The 15,764-nt window shown below is 55.2% G+C and overlaps 1 protein-coding gene across 1 annotated transcript; it reads left to right on the plus strand.

Moving 5' to 3' along the window:
• The first annotated feature begins 2,079 nt into the window (after positions 1-2,079).
• Positions 2,080-14,281, plus strand: Dhcr7 (7-dehydrocholesterol reductase). Its single transcript, XM_090347180.1, has 9 exons — positions 2,080-2,144; positions 6,615-6,706; positions 8,855-8,958; positions 9,533-9,755; positions 11,203-11,293; positions 11,860-12,073; positions 12,931-13,135; positions 13,230-13,361; positions 13,803-14,281. Exons 2-9 carry the CDS (start codon positions 6,701-6,703, stop codon positions 14,265-14,267), a joined length of 1,440 nt encoding a protein of 479 aa, XP_090203306.1. The 5' UTR covers positions 2,080-2,144; positions 6,615-6,700; the 3' UTR covers positions 14,268-14,281.
• The last annotated feature ends 1,483 nt before the right edge of the window (positions 14,282-15,764 follow it).

The following is a 15,764-nucleotide window of genomic DNA, read 5'->3' on the forward strand; positions in this document are numbered from 1 at the left end:
AGCTCGTGCCTGTAATCCTAGCCCATGCCTGGAGGTCATGCCCCAGTAGGACCTACTTGATCAAGGTTCAAAGCTAACCCTAACAGAGTCTATGATTAGTCAGCAAAAGGCCAAAAATAGAGATGTGGCTCAAGTGGTAAGAGTGACAGCTTGGAGTGAAAAACCTAATGGACAGGAATTCAAGGTCCTGAACAAATAAACACAAGACACACACACACACATACAAAGAAAACTGCCTGATACTTCATAATATTAGCAAATTAGTAATGCTGAAGCAATGCTGAAATTTCATAAACAATCTTTTGCACCAAGAAGGAGATTAAGGTAAACATCATTAAATGCTAAGTCATGGAGTAAAAGGCCATTTGCAAACAACATATTTACACAGTCTCAAAGAATCATGCTAGTTATTTAATCCATGAAATCAAAAATGAAGACTTCTAAACAAACCACCTGCAACCTGTGATCAAACTCACCCTCTATCCTGGCACAAAAGGAGATTGTATGGCCTCCTCACTGGACACTGAAAGACACTACACACTATGAAGTTCGTTATCCTGACCAAAAAAATACAGAAAAATGGTATAACCGTGTCAGGAGCTAGTGGCTCAAACCTGTAATCTTGGTGACTCATGAAACTCAATTCTGAGGATTGAGGTTCAAAGCCAACGCGGGGCAGAACACTTTATGAGACTCTTATCTTCAACTAGCCAGCAAAAAATGAGAAGTAGAGCTGTGGTTTCAGGGGGGTAGTGTACCAGCCTTGAATAAAAAAGGGAACACAGGCCTTGAATTTTCAAGCCCAATTTTCAAGCCCACACACACACACACACACACACACACACACACACACACACACACACACACACACACACACAGGTACAGATACAGTGTAGCTCCCTGGTTTCTGGGTTTTTAAAAAGAGCTCCATTCAGGCACTGGTGGCTCACACCTGTAATCCTAGCTACACAGGAAGCTAAGATCTGAGGATAGCAGTTCAAAGCCAGTCAGCCAGGGAAGTCTGTGAAACTCTTCTCTCCAATTACCCCCCCCCCCCAAGAAAACAAAAAGCAGAAGTGGAGCTGTGGCTCAGTCTGTAGAACGCTAGCCTTCAATAAACCAACAGGGACAGTGTCCATGCCTGGAGCTCAAACCCCAGGACTGGGCACAAAACATGAACACAACACACGCTCTGAAACCTATGATGGTGGCAACTGAGGGAAACGACAGGCTTCCAGCATGTGCTTAACCCTGCTTTGTCCCCGGGGAAGCACACCGTCTTCAGGAGGCTCGGGCATCCGCGTAGACGGGACACCAGGTCGGGCACAGGGCAGGCCCGGAGGGAGCCGGGGCGGAGCGCACAGCCGCGGCTTGTAAGTACACGTGTTTACCACCGTATCCGTCCGGCTCGTGGACGGCGAGGCTTTCCCCAGCCCGCGGCTCCAGCCTGCTGGCTCCGATCCCGGCCGCGCAGGACGGCGGGACTCCACACCAGCCCAGGCGGGAGAGTCCACATGGAGAGGGGGCTCCAGGGGCAGAGCTCCCGCCTCGACGGGGAGCACCGGGCCCTCCCTTCACCCCACGCCGCCTCCAGGCCGCCTGGCCCCGCGGGGCCGGGCCGGGGCTGACCTCCACCCCCGCGGGCCCGGGCACGGGTCGCCCCTCCGCGCCCCGGCGTCCCCGGGGCCGGCGTCCGGGGCGCGGGGCCGTGGCCTGGGGACGCCGCTGCGCTGTGGGAAGCTCCTCGTGGAGAAGCCACCCGCGGCACGAGGCGCCCACGCTCACCCAACGGGCGAGTGGACAACCGCACCGGGCACGCAGGCTGCCCCTGCCCAGCCCGGCCCCAGGACCTCCGGGAGCCCCGGGCCGCGCGGGCCGCAGGGGGCGCCGGGTGGGACCCGGGTGGGCGGGACGGACCCCCACTCGGCCGTCAATCTCCAGAGCCGCCGCCGCAGAGTGGCTGGCGCAGTGGGGCAGAAGTCAGCTCAGGCGCCTCGACCAATCGCGAGGCGCGGACTCCCAGGCCGGCCTCCGATTTGTCAGCTCCAGCCCGCGTCAGCGCGGGGCGGGGCTTGGGCGGGCCCACTCCGCGGCGGCCGGCGCTGTGGGTCTTTGGCGCGCTGCGGGGAGCTGAGGCGGGCGAGGTGAGGAGCGCGGCGTGCGGCCGAGGCCCGGGGGTGGCGGACCCGGCGCGCCCGCCGCCGCCGCGGGCAGGCGGGCTCCGGCGGGAGTGGCGAGGCCGCGGGTGGGGAGCCGGCGGCGCGCGGGCGCTCCCGGCACCCCAGCCCGGCGCGCGGCCCCGCCATGGGGTTCTGCGTCCGCGTCCCGGGAGGACCGCGTGGCGGGAGCGCGGCGCGGGAACGGCCTGGACCGCCGCCAGGTCCCGAAGACTCCGGCCCCGGCCAGGGCGGGCACCCAGAGGGCCGGAAACCGCGCCGTAAACCTGGTCCCCCCCGGGGGTGGGGCTTCAATTGTAATTTTGGCTGTGATGATGGGGGACCCAGGTCCGTGGAGGACGTTTCTGCCTGGACAGTGTTCCTCTTCTCTTTCCTAGGGATGCCTTTCCACCCGCCCTTTAAAATGTTTGGTTTTCTTCTTCTTCTCTCTATTTTAACTTGCCAGTCCTGGGATCCAAACTCCTGGTCTGGCCACTGTCCCTGAGCTTTTGCTTAAGGCTAACCCAGCGCTGCGTGCATGCTAGGCAAACCCTCTACCACTAGGCCACATTCCCAGCCTGTTTGCTTGTTTTTTTTTTTTTTTTTAAGGAGCAAAGTGAATGGCAGGAGAGTAAAAGAGGCTTCTCACTGCGTGGCGGGGAGGACAGGGAGCCAGTGCCAAGAGAAGAGCCATGGAAGAGGGTGGAGGAGAGTGAACATTTCCGATCCGGGAGTTTATTTGCAAATTGGAAATTAGTCAAATGAAACTTGTTGATGTGGAGTGGTGCCAGGGAGGTTGATGGTGTGGAATGACACCGTGAACCCCTCCCTTGTACCACTAGTGTAGGCAGGTAAAACAATACCAGTTAAGGTAATAGTAGTTATATAGGTGGTGAGCTTCCTGTTGGGAATCCATGTACAAGAGGTGGCCAGGTGGAGCCAGGTTTTAGAAGATTTTGATTGATACCGATCGATTTTGGAGTAGGGGAGATTAGACGTGTAAGACATGCTAATGACTTGTGGGACAAATACAGTCTGGAAGAATGGTGGTGCCTCAGAACGGATCTGAGGAAGGCTTGGCTGCACACTTGTCTTACAAACCTCAGTGCTGTGGTGAGGGTGAGGGTGTACCAGTGAGACATTCCTCTCCCTCCCCCAGTCCTGGGGCTTGAACTCAAGGCCTGGGCACTGTCCTTGGATACGTTTTGCTCAAGGCTAGCCTTCTGCCACTTGAGGCACAACACCACTTCCAGCTTTTTCTGTGTATGTGGTTCTGGCGAATCAAACCCATGCTAGGCGAGCATGCTACCACTAGTCCCCTGTGAGACTTCTGAAAAGCGGAAAGCCAGTTTACCCTCTGGGATGAAAGGAGATCAAAGTCCCTGGCAGGGCCTCCAGCCCTCCCTCTCTCCCCAGGTAAGCTGAGCCCCACAGAATCAGGCCAGAGCTGTGCTGAACAAGAGTTTAAAAGGGCCACAGTGTGACTTTGCAAGTCTCCTGTGGGACTCCAACAGGTGATAGTGATTTGGATGAGGACCCTGGGCAGAAAGGCCCCAGGTAAACCCGGGAACCCCTTCTCCGCTCTCAAGCCAGTGTCAGCTTTAGGGGTGGTAGGGTTCAGGGGACCTCACCAACTACAAAAGCCACAGTTGTTTCTAGGAGATGTGGTTATTGTGATCGTCACAATAAAAAGTTAAAAAAAAGTTAATTATTCTATCTTGCAAATTCATACTCACTTGAAAAATTAGAAGAAAAGGGAGGAAGCCCAGAAGACATGGCTGTGTTTTGGACATGATTTAAGGCATCAGTGGAGAGTTCTGAAAAGCCATTTAGAAGATGTGCTTCATTGCTGGGGCAGGACGGTCTGTGCCCTGCTGGGCTCTGCAAGGCCCTTGTTTATCTGATTCTCCCTGAACTGTGGGACTGTCCTCAGACTTGCCTGTGGTGAACTCTGCAGATGCTCCTGCACCTGCTGTATGTGCAGCCCTCTAGCTCCATCTGGGGTGGTTTCCCATCCCCCTCCCCAACACCGGCTCTTTCTCCTCCCTCAGTCCAGTAGCACTCCTGAGATGTCACAGACTTTCCAGCTTTGTCTCTCTGCTGTTTCCATAATCACCTCCAACTTAGAAGAGCAGGCAGCACAGCCCAACTCCCTAGCCCGCAGTCCCCTATGTGTGGCCCTCACAGGAGGTGGGGGTCCCCTAATCCAGCTCCGCCCACAGAAGCCTGTGTGTGCAGTGATGGAGTCAGCCTGCCTTCCTGAGCCTCCTCTCTGTTGAAGGACAGGTCTGCAGGTGGAGTGGCAGGCACACCATCAGTGTTGGATGTGTGGTGTCTGTCACCCCACAGCCAGAGTGCTTGCCACTCCTGTCATCTTCACCACATGGTGACAGGAGGGGTGGGAAGACCCCGTGACTGGTCACAATGGCATCCTGACTTCTGACTGGGGGACCACTCGCTGCCCTGAGCGCCCCTGGCTGTGGGGAGGCCTGGGCCAGCCCACACAGGATAGGAGGGTGTCCACTACCTGCCTGGCTCACGCCCACACATTAGCGACTCAGCCCTTCTCCACACGGATTCCTGGCTCGTAGAAACATAAGGCATGGTTTTGAAAAGGGCTTGTTTAGGCAGTAGTCTGGGGGTTTGCTATACGACGTGTTAAGCCGCAGGTCAGGGGCTTTTGTGGCTGGGCAGCATTGGCTTTTCTGGCCACCTCTGCTTTCATTCCCCTTGATGGCCCATCCCTGGGATCTGCTTCTGTGAGGGCTGGGTGTGTGTGTGTGTGTGGCTGTGAGTACTGTGGCAGGAGATGCTGTGACTATGGATAAAACTAGGCTGTCACTGTGTGGGTAAGGCCAGACTATGATCATGGCAGTAACAGCTCTAGCACCCATACCTAGAACTGCCTGTGTTAGCAGCCGGAGCAGGCCATCTGACTTCCTGCATTCTCTGATGACGGTTGGCCTGGCCTCTGTCTACCCTCATGCACCGACCCTCTCCCACACCCCTAGATCTCCAAATCTTCAAGATGCTGAAAGTCTGCAGTGGATTCAGTCACCAGACCCTCAGGACCACGTCACTTTAGCATGAATCTCCAGGACTCATAGACAAATCTATAAGGCTTACTTGGCTGCTGACGAGCCTTCCTCTCCTCTTGCCTGTGTGTGAGAGAAAGAGAGATCCAGGAAGAATTCTGGCCCAGGAGGCTCACACTTATAATGTTAGTTACTCTGGAGGCTGAGATCTGAGGATGATGATACAGAGATTTGAGGTCACCTCAAGGCAAGAAAGTCCAGGAGACTCTTATCTCCAAGTAACCATCAACAAGCCACAAATGGAGCTGTGGCTCAAATGGTAGACCACAGCCTTGAGTGAAAAGCCAAAGCAGGAGAATGTGAGTACCTGAGTGTCAGCACATACACAAAAAAAATCCCAACCCTCCCATTACACACTCCAGCCCCACCGCAGGGCTGTGTGCTTCCCCGTGCCTGCCCTAGCACTTACGTCCAGATGGATTTGGAGTGAGCCCTTCCATTTCCTCTTCTTAGAGCTCTATTCTAATTGGAGCCCATTTTCCTGGCACACTGGTGGCTGAGGAATGTCCTGGGCCCATATCACCTTTGGCTGGTGTCTGATGGCTCCGTAAGCCTCTGTTTCTGAGACTGCCAAATCTCAGCACTTTGATTTAATACATGGGACATTAATTCTTGAGTCACCCCCCCCCTTTTGTGTGTGTGTTAGCCCTGGGGCTTGAACTCAGGGCCCAGGTGCTGACCCTTAACTTTCTTTTGCTCAATGTCAGTGCTCTACCACTTGAGCCACAACTCTACTTCTGGCTTTTTTGGTGGGCAACTGGAGATAGGATTCTCACAAGACTTGATTTCAAACTGTGATCCTCACATCTTGGCCTTCTGGGTTGCTAGAATGACAGGTGTGAGCCACCAGCACGTGGCTGCGGCCACCTTTTAATGGCAGGTACCAGACAAAAACATTCACAGCACAGGGCACTCGGGAAGGTCAGCAAATCCAACATGGCCCAGGGAGCTGGGCTCCAGCCCATCTTGTTGTCTGTGCTGTTGTACGTTCTTGGTGTGGAAGGTGCTCAGGCAGCGTGCTGGTTGGAGGGGGGCTGAGAGTTCTGGGGAACCCCCAGAGAAACCTTAGATACGAAGGCCGCTGCTCAGCATCTGTGGAGAAAGCTGGTTGGGCCTGCGTCTGACCTGCGTCTCCCCCGGACCTCTGCCACTCTGCTAGGCGCCACAGGGAGGATTTACTCCCCCTGCAAAACACCCCCAGTCCCCCTGTGTGCCCTTCTTTGTCCAAATTCCCCAGCATTGCACTTGTCCTGTGGTTTGACCTTCAGTGGTGGCCCTGACTTTCAGACGAAGCTCCTCATCAGCCCTTGGGCTTGACGTGCAGGCTCCCCAAGTGACATGTGCGTCCTTGTGTCTCCCGCAGGCCTTGAGTGTGCGGACTGAGCAGGCCGTGTGGAGCTCAGATCTGGGAAGGACAGCCTGGTTCTGCCTGGAGGCCACCTGGCGAGGATGAAGGTGAGTGCAGTCTGGCAGCCTCTGGTAAGGCAGGCATGCACTGGGTTTATCCATACCAGCTTGGAGGAGATATGGGGGGATGAGCAACAAGGTGGGTGTCCCCTCCGCGAGGGGCAGGCTACAGGACCTGTCTTCCTAGAGCCTGTCTTGTGCTGTTGGGAGTAAACACACCAAACACAGATACCTCACAAGAACAGTGTTCTGCCAGCGCATGGGCATGTTCAGGATGGGTGACCGTGGGGATCCGGGTAGGGAGACGACGTCACGGCTCAGATCTCCCTTCTCTGTAAAGTCCTTTTCCTATACATCATGTTGCATCGGGACTTCCTGTAACCAGAATCTCCTAGAAAGTTCCACCCCAAATACCCACCCTATGAACACCTTGTGCTGGGGGAGGACGCCGACAAGCACATGCGATACAATTGCGATTGGGTTCTTTTTCTCCTTGTGTAAATGCTTTTCCTAGAGTTAGCAATTATCTTGTTTTTTCTAGTTGGTCCCATATTTGCCTTCTAGAGCCTAGTTTCATCTTGAGAAATGCAGGGTTCCCATGGCCCTGGAAGACCCTGGTTTCATGTGTTTCTAAGAGAACCTTTTTAAAACTCCTGATGTTAAACTGGGCACTCAGAAGGCTGAGATCTCCAGACCCCGGTGGAAAGCCAGCCCAGGCAGAAAAGTCCCCACTCAAACCAAAAGTGGTGCTGTGGCTCAAGTGCTAGAGCGTTGTCCTTGAGCAGAAAGAGCTCAGTTACAGTGCCCAGGCCTTTAGTTCAAGCCTCATGACCTGCAACCCCCACAAAAAAAAATTCCCAGATGCTTTACATTTTAAAGTTCTACTCTCTGATCTTGTTTTGGAAATACAGTATTTGCTCATCCTAAATTTTAACCATGGAAAGCAGTAGTGGGAACCTAAAGAAATTTTGTTCTTTCCCACTTTCTGGTAGGGTAATCTTTGGGGAAGCAAGGCAGTACTGGGGGTTTGAACTCAGGACTTTAATGCTTGCCAGACAGGTATTCTGCCACTTGAGCTGCTTGCAACCCTTTTTAGCTTTAAAGGTCTCTCATTTTTTTTGCTCACTGTGGCCTCAGGCCTTAGTCTTATTCTCTATCTCCTGCTTAGCTGGGACGGCAGGCTTGTTGCACCACACTCAGTTACTGGTTGAGATAGTGTCTTGTTTACTTTTTCTTGTTTCCAGTTTTGGGAGTAGCAGAGATTACAGGCATGAGCCTTTGTGCCTGGCCCTGGGTAATTATTTATGGAGTGTTCCTAGGATTGAGGGCTGTGTAGGACACTCCATGCCTGCTCCTGGTGGGGCTGTCTTCTCATAGACACAGATAGCACACACACGCACGCGCGCGCGCACACACACACACACACACACGAAACATGTGGCCTGGACCCTGGGAAGGAACCACTTTCTATTCACTAATAGATTGTGGAGAACACTTTTTTTTTTTTTTTGCCAAGAGCGGAGAGTTCCGGGGCAGGGAGTTTGGCCTAGTGGTAGAGTGCCTGCCTAACATGTATGAAGACCCGGGTTCTATTCCTCGGTACCACATACATAGAAAAAAAGCCAGACGTGATGCTGAGGCTCATGTGGTAGAGCTCTAGCCTTGGGGAAGTCCAAGGACAGTGTTCAGGCTCAAACCCAGGACTGGCAAAAAAAAAAAAAAATTTAAAAGAGTATTAAACAAGGACAATGGTGAACATGTTGGGCTTTTTTGTTTTTGTTATTTTTGCCATTCCTGGAGCTTGAACTCAGGGCCTGGGCACTATCCTTGGACATTTTTTGCTCAAGGCTAGCACTCTGCCACTTGAGCCACAGTGCCATTTCCAGTTTTTTCTGTATATGTAGTGTGGAGGAATCGAATCCAGGGCTTCGTGCATGCCAGATGAACCCTCTACCACTAAGCCTGGAGCAATGGGGACCAGGCGGGGTGTAGGCTGTGGTGCTATTTGGAGAAAGGGCAGAGATGGGTAAGAGAGGAGGTAGGAAGGCACACGGTTGGGGACAGGAGCAGAGGGTCATCAGGAGAGAGCCCAGGGCTGACCATTTCTTCTCCATCTCTAATTGCTGTCAGGATTAGGGTGGCCATTCCTGGGAGGCCAGCGGGCAGAGGTACTGAACACCTGTCTTCTTCCCTCAGGCCTCGATGGCTTCAAAATCTCAGGCCAGTATCCCTAAAGCCAAGGGTTCTGCCAGCATGTCCAACGGCAAGGCTGCGTCTCAAGGACAGTGGGGCCGCGCCTGGTAAGAGCATTCCCTTCCCCGGGGCAGAGTTTGTGAAGGGCATCCTAGAGGCTCTCACGGGCGGGGGATATGTAGCTAGGATCACAGGCGTGAGCCACTAGCACTCCACTTTGATCAACACCTTGTACACATCACCTGAGGGTATTTGGGTTTCTGTTATTGCACATGTATTTCCCATGTGAGATAAGCCAGGGGTGGAGTTTTCCACTTGACATCTTGTCAGAGCTTGAAGTTGGACCTCAAGCCTGAAAGGCTCCAGAGGTGGCGAGTTGCTTCCCTGTGTGACTCCCCACATGTCACTGTGGACACTGTGGAGAGGATTTGAAGACAGAGCAGCCGGGCTAGCAGCATGAGCACTCACAGTCCTGTCTGGCCCGGGACTGGGGAAGCCGCTGGGACTGGGCCTCCGAGATCTGTGTCCCAGGCTGAGCCCTTGCTGGGGGCAGCCGTGGATGTGGTTATGGTGGTGGACCTTACATAATAGACAGTTATCAAGATACTGGCTCAGGTGACAGACAGGCCTCCCTCGCCAGGATCTCTGCCCCTCCCTCCATTGTCTTTGTCTTTCTTGCAGGGAGGTGGACTGGTTCTCCCTGGCCAGCGTCATCTTCCTGCTGGCCTTCGCCCCCTTTATTGTCTACTACTTCATCATGGCCTGTGACCAGTATGACTGCTCGCTGACCGCCCCTGTGGTAGATCTGGCCACTGGCCGGGCTCGACTTGCAGACATCTGGGCTAAGACCCCGCCCCTGACGGCCACAGCTGCCCAGCTCTACGCCGCATGGGTCACCTTCCAGGTCAGGCCCTGCCCTGGCTGGCCCCATCGTTGGCCTGGGGTTTGGGACCCTGAGTTGGGTGGCACTCACTCTCTGTGCTTGTGGGTGACTGGACATCAGATACGTTATTAGAGTCACCACCAGAGACAGGGCAGGATGCTCCTGTGCCCCTCAGCCCTGCAGCTGTGAGCTCAGCTCCAGCCGTGTGTGAAGGCACAGGCCCATCCAGGGGAGCCTACATAGCAGATGTGCTGGGTTAGGGGGCCCCATGGAACACCCCCTCCCCACCCAAGGCGTGGGAGACCCTGCGCAGCAAAGCAGGACTGGAGTTTCCCAGCAGGTTGTTGCACAGTTTGAGTCAGTGGTGTCCTTGGCTCTGTTGGAACCCTTCCTCTAGACTCCCTCAACATCTCCATCTGGCTCAGGGGGTCACAGGAAGCATTCACAGTAGGCCTGGCCGACCCTAATCATGGCATCTCTCCAGTCTGAAGCAGGACATGGCTGCCAAGGGAGCAGTGTGAGGAGGGCAAGCTGGCTTTCCTGCTCTGGAGAGAGCCTCGCACCCCCACACCGTTTCCCTAGGACCCAGGTTTTTGGATTTTGGGGTCCCTGTTCTTTCAGGTCCCTGGCCCTTTGGTAAAAAGTGAGTTACAATAGCCAAGGGATGGGAAGACCCAGTTGTCTGTGAGCAGAATATTGTTAGGCCAGAAAGGAAGAAGCCTCTGCTGACCCCACTGCGCTGTGAGCGTGGCCGTGGAAGCTTCCAGGCTCCGTGGAAGCAGCCAGTCACTCGGCTAGTTGTGGCTGGGCAAAAGCACTTAGTCAGCCCACAGAGCAGGAATGTCCAGAAGCCTTGCTTCAGAGGAATGCAGGATTAAATGACACTTGTCTTCAAGAGGCACTGATGAAAGTTGAACAGACTCCATGGCGGAGGACTGAATGTCTTAAACTTGAAAAAAAAATTGCTTAGTGGAATGTCTTGCTGTCATAAAAATTCATACTACATTAGTTTATTTCGTTTCACTTCAGTTGGAGAAAATAATGACCAGATATTCTAAACAGGTGACTCTGAAAATGTTGAGTGTCTTGAGCTAACTGGAAGCCAGGGGACTGGGAGGTAGACTGGAAAGGGAGGGAAGGACAGGTGACTGGAGGAAGGAAAGGAGGCGAGGTGGAGGAAAGAAAGAAGGGGAGAGAGGGAAGAAAGGGGGGGAAGAGGGAGGGAGATTTGACAGATGAGAGAGATGGGAGGGAGGGAGGGAGGTGGGCAGGACCATGGCCAGAAGGCTTTTGTGTTCTGAGGGTGAGGTTCTGGCGGAGGAATCCCCGGGTCAGCCTTCTGGCAAGGACATGTAAATCCGTGTTCAGTGTCTTTCCTCACTCTGCCCGTAAAACCAGGCTGCTTGGTCACACGCAGCTGGGCTCTGCAGGCAGGCCTCCGCTCATTTGGCTTGAAATTCTGTTTCAGGTTCTTCTATATAGGTTTCTCCCTGACTTCTGCCACCGCTTTCTGCCAGGCTATGTGGGGGGAGTCCAGGAGGGGGCAGTGACTCCAGCAGGTAAGTTCTACTCAGATGGGTTTGAGCCCCATCTGCTCTGTGCCCTCCTCTGGGCCTTGCCCTCCTCAGATAAGCATGACTGGAACTTGGACATTTTCCACAGCACCAAGTCTCAAGGTGCTGGAGCCTGACCCAGTCCCATGGTAGGAGGATACAGCAGGCTCTTCCTAGCCCTATCCCCACGCACCCACCCACCCACCAGTGCAACCATACATCTGCTCACCCACTTGTCCATCCATCCATCCACCCACCTACCCATCCCCTTACCATCTACCTACCGTTCCACCCTGGAGTCTATCCATCATCCATCCCTCCCTTCCTCATCCATCTACTCATTCATTGTTCCCATCTCCCCCACAGACACCCTGATTTAGTCGGGGGCTGAGGCCCTCCTGGCAGTCACTATGGAGCCTGGGACAGCAAACTGTTCACACACCCCCCCCCCCCACTGCCTGGCCTGACCTCCCAGTCACCAGCTGCAGGCTCATCACCCAGGTCAGCAGCGTGAGACTCCACACTGACCGTCTGCTTCCTCCTGACTTTTCCCACCCTCTTTGCCTCGGCAGGGATTGTGAACAAGTACCAGGTCAATGGCTTGCAAGCCTGGCTCATCACACACATTCTGTGGTTCGCCAACGCTCACTTCCTGTTCTACTTCTCTCCCACCATCATCTTTGACAACTGGATCCCGCTGCTGTGGTGTGCCAACATCCTTGGGTACACCGTGTCCACCTTCGCAATGATCAAGGGCTACTTCTTCCCCACGAATGCCGAAGACTGGTATGTTCCCTGGAGGCTCGGCAAGCGTGAGCAGCAGGTGGGTGCCTGTCCTTGCGCTGTCTGCTCCCTGCAGCAGCCTGGGAGGCCCTGCCAAGTGAGACCCCTGGTGGCTTCCACTGCCTCCGAAAGAATTAGCTGATGGCAGGCAAGCTTGCTTTTGGTGGCCAAGTCGTAGCTTAGAGGGTATCCTGGAGCAGGTAAGCCAGAAAGACAGCTTTTGGCTGGGGTTGAAGCCAAGCTTTTTATCCGTCTATCTGACCATCTATCCATCCATCCACTTAACCATCCATTCATCCATCTATCCGCCTACCCCCACTCATCCATCCATCCATCCATCATCTACCTATCTACTCTGGCTAACCTTTTATCCACCCACCTGTCCATCCACCCATCTATTCATCTGTTCATCCACTTATCCATGCTTCCATTCATCAAACCATCCACCTACCCCTCTAGTCATCATCCATTGTCCACCTACCCCCTCATCCATCCATCTACCCATCCATCCATCCACCCATCCATCCACCCATTTACCTACCTCATCTACTCACCTGTCTACCCACTCACCCATCCACCCACCTGGGCCTACATTGAGGGTACTGGATGGGGTGAGGAGAGACTTGGTGCCAGCCCACATGCAGCCTCTTGGCTTTCCTAGGGAGGCAGTCTTTGGATGTCTGCCGAGCACAGCTTCCTGGGGGTGGAAGGAAATGAGTGAGGGCCCTGGGCAGAGCCGATGTGGACCTCTGCAGCCACAGTGAGCTGAGCGAGGCACTTGCAGGCCTGCAGCCCTGGGCCCTGCCGACCATGTGTCCCAGTGCCAGGCGGCTCAACAGTGTCTTCTGTTACAATTTCAGCAAATTCACAGGTAACTTCTTTTACAACTATATGATGGGCATTGAGTTCAACCCTCGGATCGGGAAGTGGTTCGACTTCAAGCTCTTCTTCAATGGACGCCCGGGGATCGTTGCCTGGACCCTCATCAACCTGTCCTTCGCCGCCAAGCAGCAGGAGCTCCACGGCCACGTGACCAACTCCATGATCTTGGTCAATGTCCTGCAGGTAAGGCCGTGTGCTGCGGGAGGGCACTGTGTGCCAGGGGGGTGGGCAGAGCTCCAACGCAGATCTGGGTCACTGGGTGATGGCTGTCTCTCAGGCCATCTATGTGGTGGACTTCTTCTGGAACGAGGCCTGGTACCTGAAGACCATCGACATCTGCCATGACCACTTCGGGTGGTACCTGGGCTGGGGCGACTGCGTCTGGCTGCCCTACCTCTACACGCTGCAGGTGAGGAGGAGACAGGAGGCAGGGACTGGCCCCAGGGCCGCGGCGGGGCACCCTGGGGGATCCATGTGAACTCTGATCCCTGAGTTTTTACTTGAGGTTAGTAGTGATCTGCCACTTAAGCCACAACTCCACTTCCAGTTTTTTTTGAGAAGTTTATTAGAGATAAGAGTCTCACACACTTACCTGTCCTGCCCGGCTTTGAACTGAGATCCTCAGATCTCAGCCTCCTGAATAGCTGGGATCACAGGTGTGAGCCACCTGCACTTAGCTCTAGAATAGTTTTTCTTAAAAGCTGAGTGGTATCCATGCATGGATGGACGTGCATGACACAAGTGCAGAGGTGGAGAGAGGCCCAATCACCCTCCTGGGCAGGCGTATTGTTTCACGGGAGGGGAAACTGAGGCGGAGCCGGGTCTGGCTGAGCTTTACCCTGGCCCGCAGGGCCTGTACTTGGTATCCCACCCCGTGCAGCTGTCCACACCACACGCCCTGGGCGTCCTGCTCCTGGGGCTCCTGGGCTACTACATCTTCCGCATGGCCAACCATCAGAAGGACCTGTTCCGCCGCACGGACGGGCGCTGCCTCATCTGGGGCCGGAAGCCCAAGGCCATCGAGTGTTCCTACACATCGGCCGACGGGCAGCGGCACCACAGCAAGCTGCTGGTGTCGGGCTTCTGGGGCGTGGCCCGCCATTTCAACTACACGGGTGACCTGATGGGCAGCCTGGCCTACTGCCTGGCCTGCGGCGGCGGCCACCTGCTGCCCTACTTCTATGCCATCTACATGACCATCCTGCTGACCCATCGCTGCCTGCGGGATGAACACCGCTGCGCCAGCAAGTACGGCCGGGACTGGGGCCGCTACACCACTGCCGTGCCCTACCGCCTGCTGCCCGGGCTCTTCTAGCGAGCGGCCAGGCAGCTCTGGATGGCTGTGTGGATCTGTGGGGGCTGGTGCCCCAGGTCCCCCTCCAGGAAACTGCTTCCTCATCTGTAACACAGAAAGAGCTGGCCCCGGGCCGAGCTGGCATGGGCAGGTGTCTTGTCCAGGCGGTCACTCCCTCTCTTCAGGTTCCCCCAGGGGATCAGAGTTTACACCAGCTGTCTTCCCAACCAGCAGAAGTGAGGCTTTCTCTGTTCAGGATGCCAAGGTGGAAGGGTGACCCGGACACCTCCAGGAGCCCCTGGCAAAGTTGTTTCGTATGTATGGAGAACAGGCCTCTATGTGGCCCAGACAGACGGGTGCCTGGCAGTCCTCACGGCCCGGCTGGCGGAGGCCAGCTCCGGTATATGTGCACACGTTTTCGCTATCTGCACTGGCTGTCCAAGCCCACCCTTCCCCACCTGCTCTGCAGTGGTGAGGTGGACCTGAGCCCTCTTCCTCTTCCCGTGTGCAATGTTGGCCAGCCAGCAGGGGAAGCCAAAGGGCATTGCGGTGGGGTCACTTCTGTTTCTAGTTCAGGGGCTTCTCAGTTCTCTGGCTCCCAGGGGTGTGGCCTGCCTGCCTAATGTGCCAGCCCCAGTGGCGCCCCTTCCGGTGCCCTGTGCACCCCTCCCTGGCCTCCTTGCCACCCCACCCCATCCCTAGTCCCCAGGTATTCTGTTTGTCCCCTGAAGCCTGGCTGGAGTTGGAGCTATGGGGAGAACCCCATCTCGAGGCTATCTGCCTAGGCTGCCCCTCTCATCCCCCCTCTGAGAGCCTTGTGTAAGGCTCTTCAGATCCCATTCCGTGGAGAGGTCTTTTCAATAAACTCTGTCTGAGATGACTGGTGTGCTTTGTCTCTTGAGCTGGCTGGGCTGCACGGGAGGAGGGCTCAGTGTGTGACGGGGATGCCCAGGAAGCATGTGGGGCCATGGCTGCTCTGCATGGGAGGGCATTGCCCTGTCTGTAACGGGGTGAGTGCTGTTTCTGGGCAGATACCGGGAGATAGCAGTCAGTAGATAACAGGCGCGGTGGGATGGCAGAAGGGAGCTGGCCTAGGGTGCGAGGCTGCCATGCAGCTGTGCTGTTCTGGGAGAGGCCCAACCCACGGGATGCTGGGGCTGCAGGGTGGACGTTATCCCACTGCTCTAGAGCCTAAGCACAGCCATGCCGTAGTCCCAGCTGCCACGTCTAGGGAACTGCCCGGCTGGCCCCACCTCTTACCTACTGGTACCTGATGGCTGGAAAAACTGCAAGTGCTCCTGGAAGCCTACTCCCGTCTTCCCAAACTCCAGGTACCTCCCCTGGGGTGAGCCCTTCATCACCACAACATGGAAAACCCAAAGGACTGTACCAAGAAGGCATGCAAGTTGACGCTATGCTGACGCTGTCGCTATCCTAGCAAGAAATAATTGGGAGTAAAGATTTTTACACACGATGGAAGATTTGTTATACACTAAAAGCAGCATAATATTTCCAGAG

The sequence above is a fragment of the Megascapheus bottae genome, chromosome 16, assembly GCF_031878675.1.
Source record: "Megascapheus bottae isolate mThoBot1 chromosome 16, mThoBot2.hap1, whole genome shotgun sequence".
NCBI lineage: Eukaryota > Metazoa > Chordata > Mammalia > Rodentia > Geomyidae > Megascapheus > Megascapheus bottae.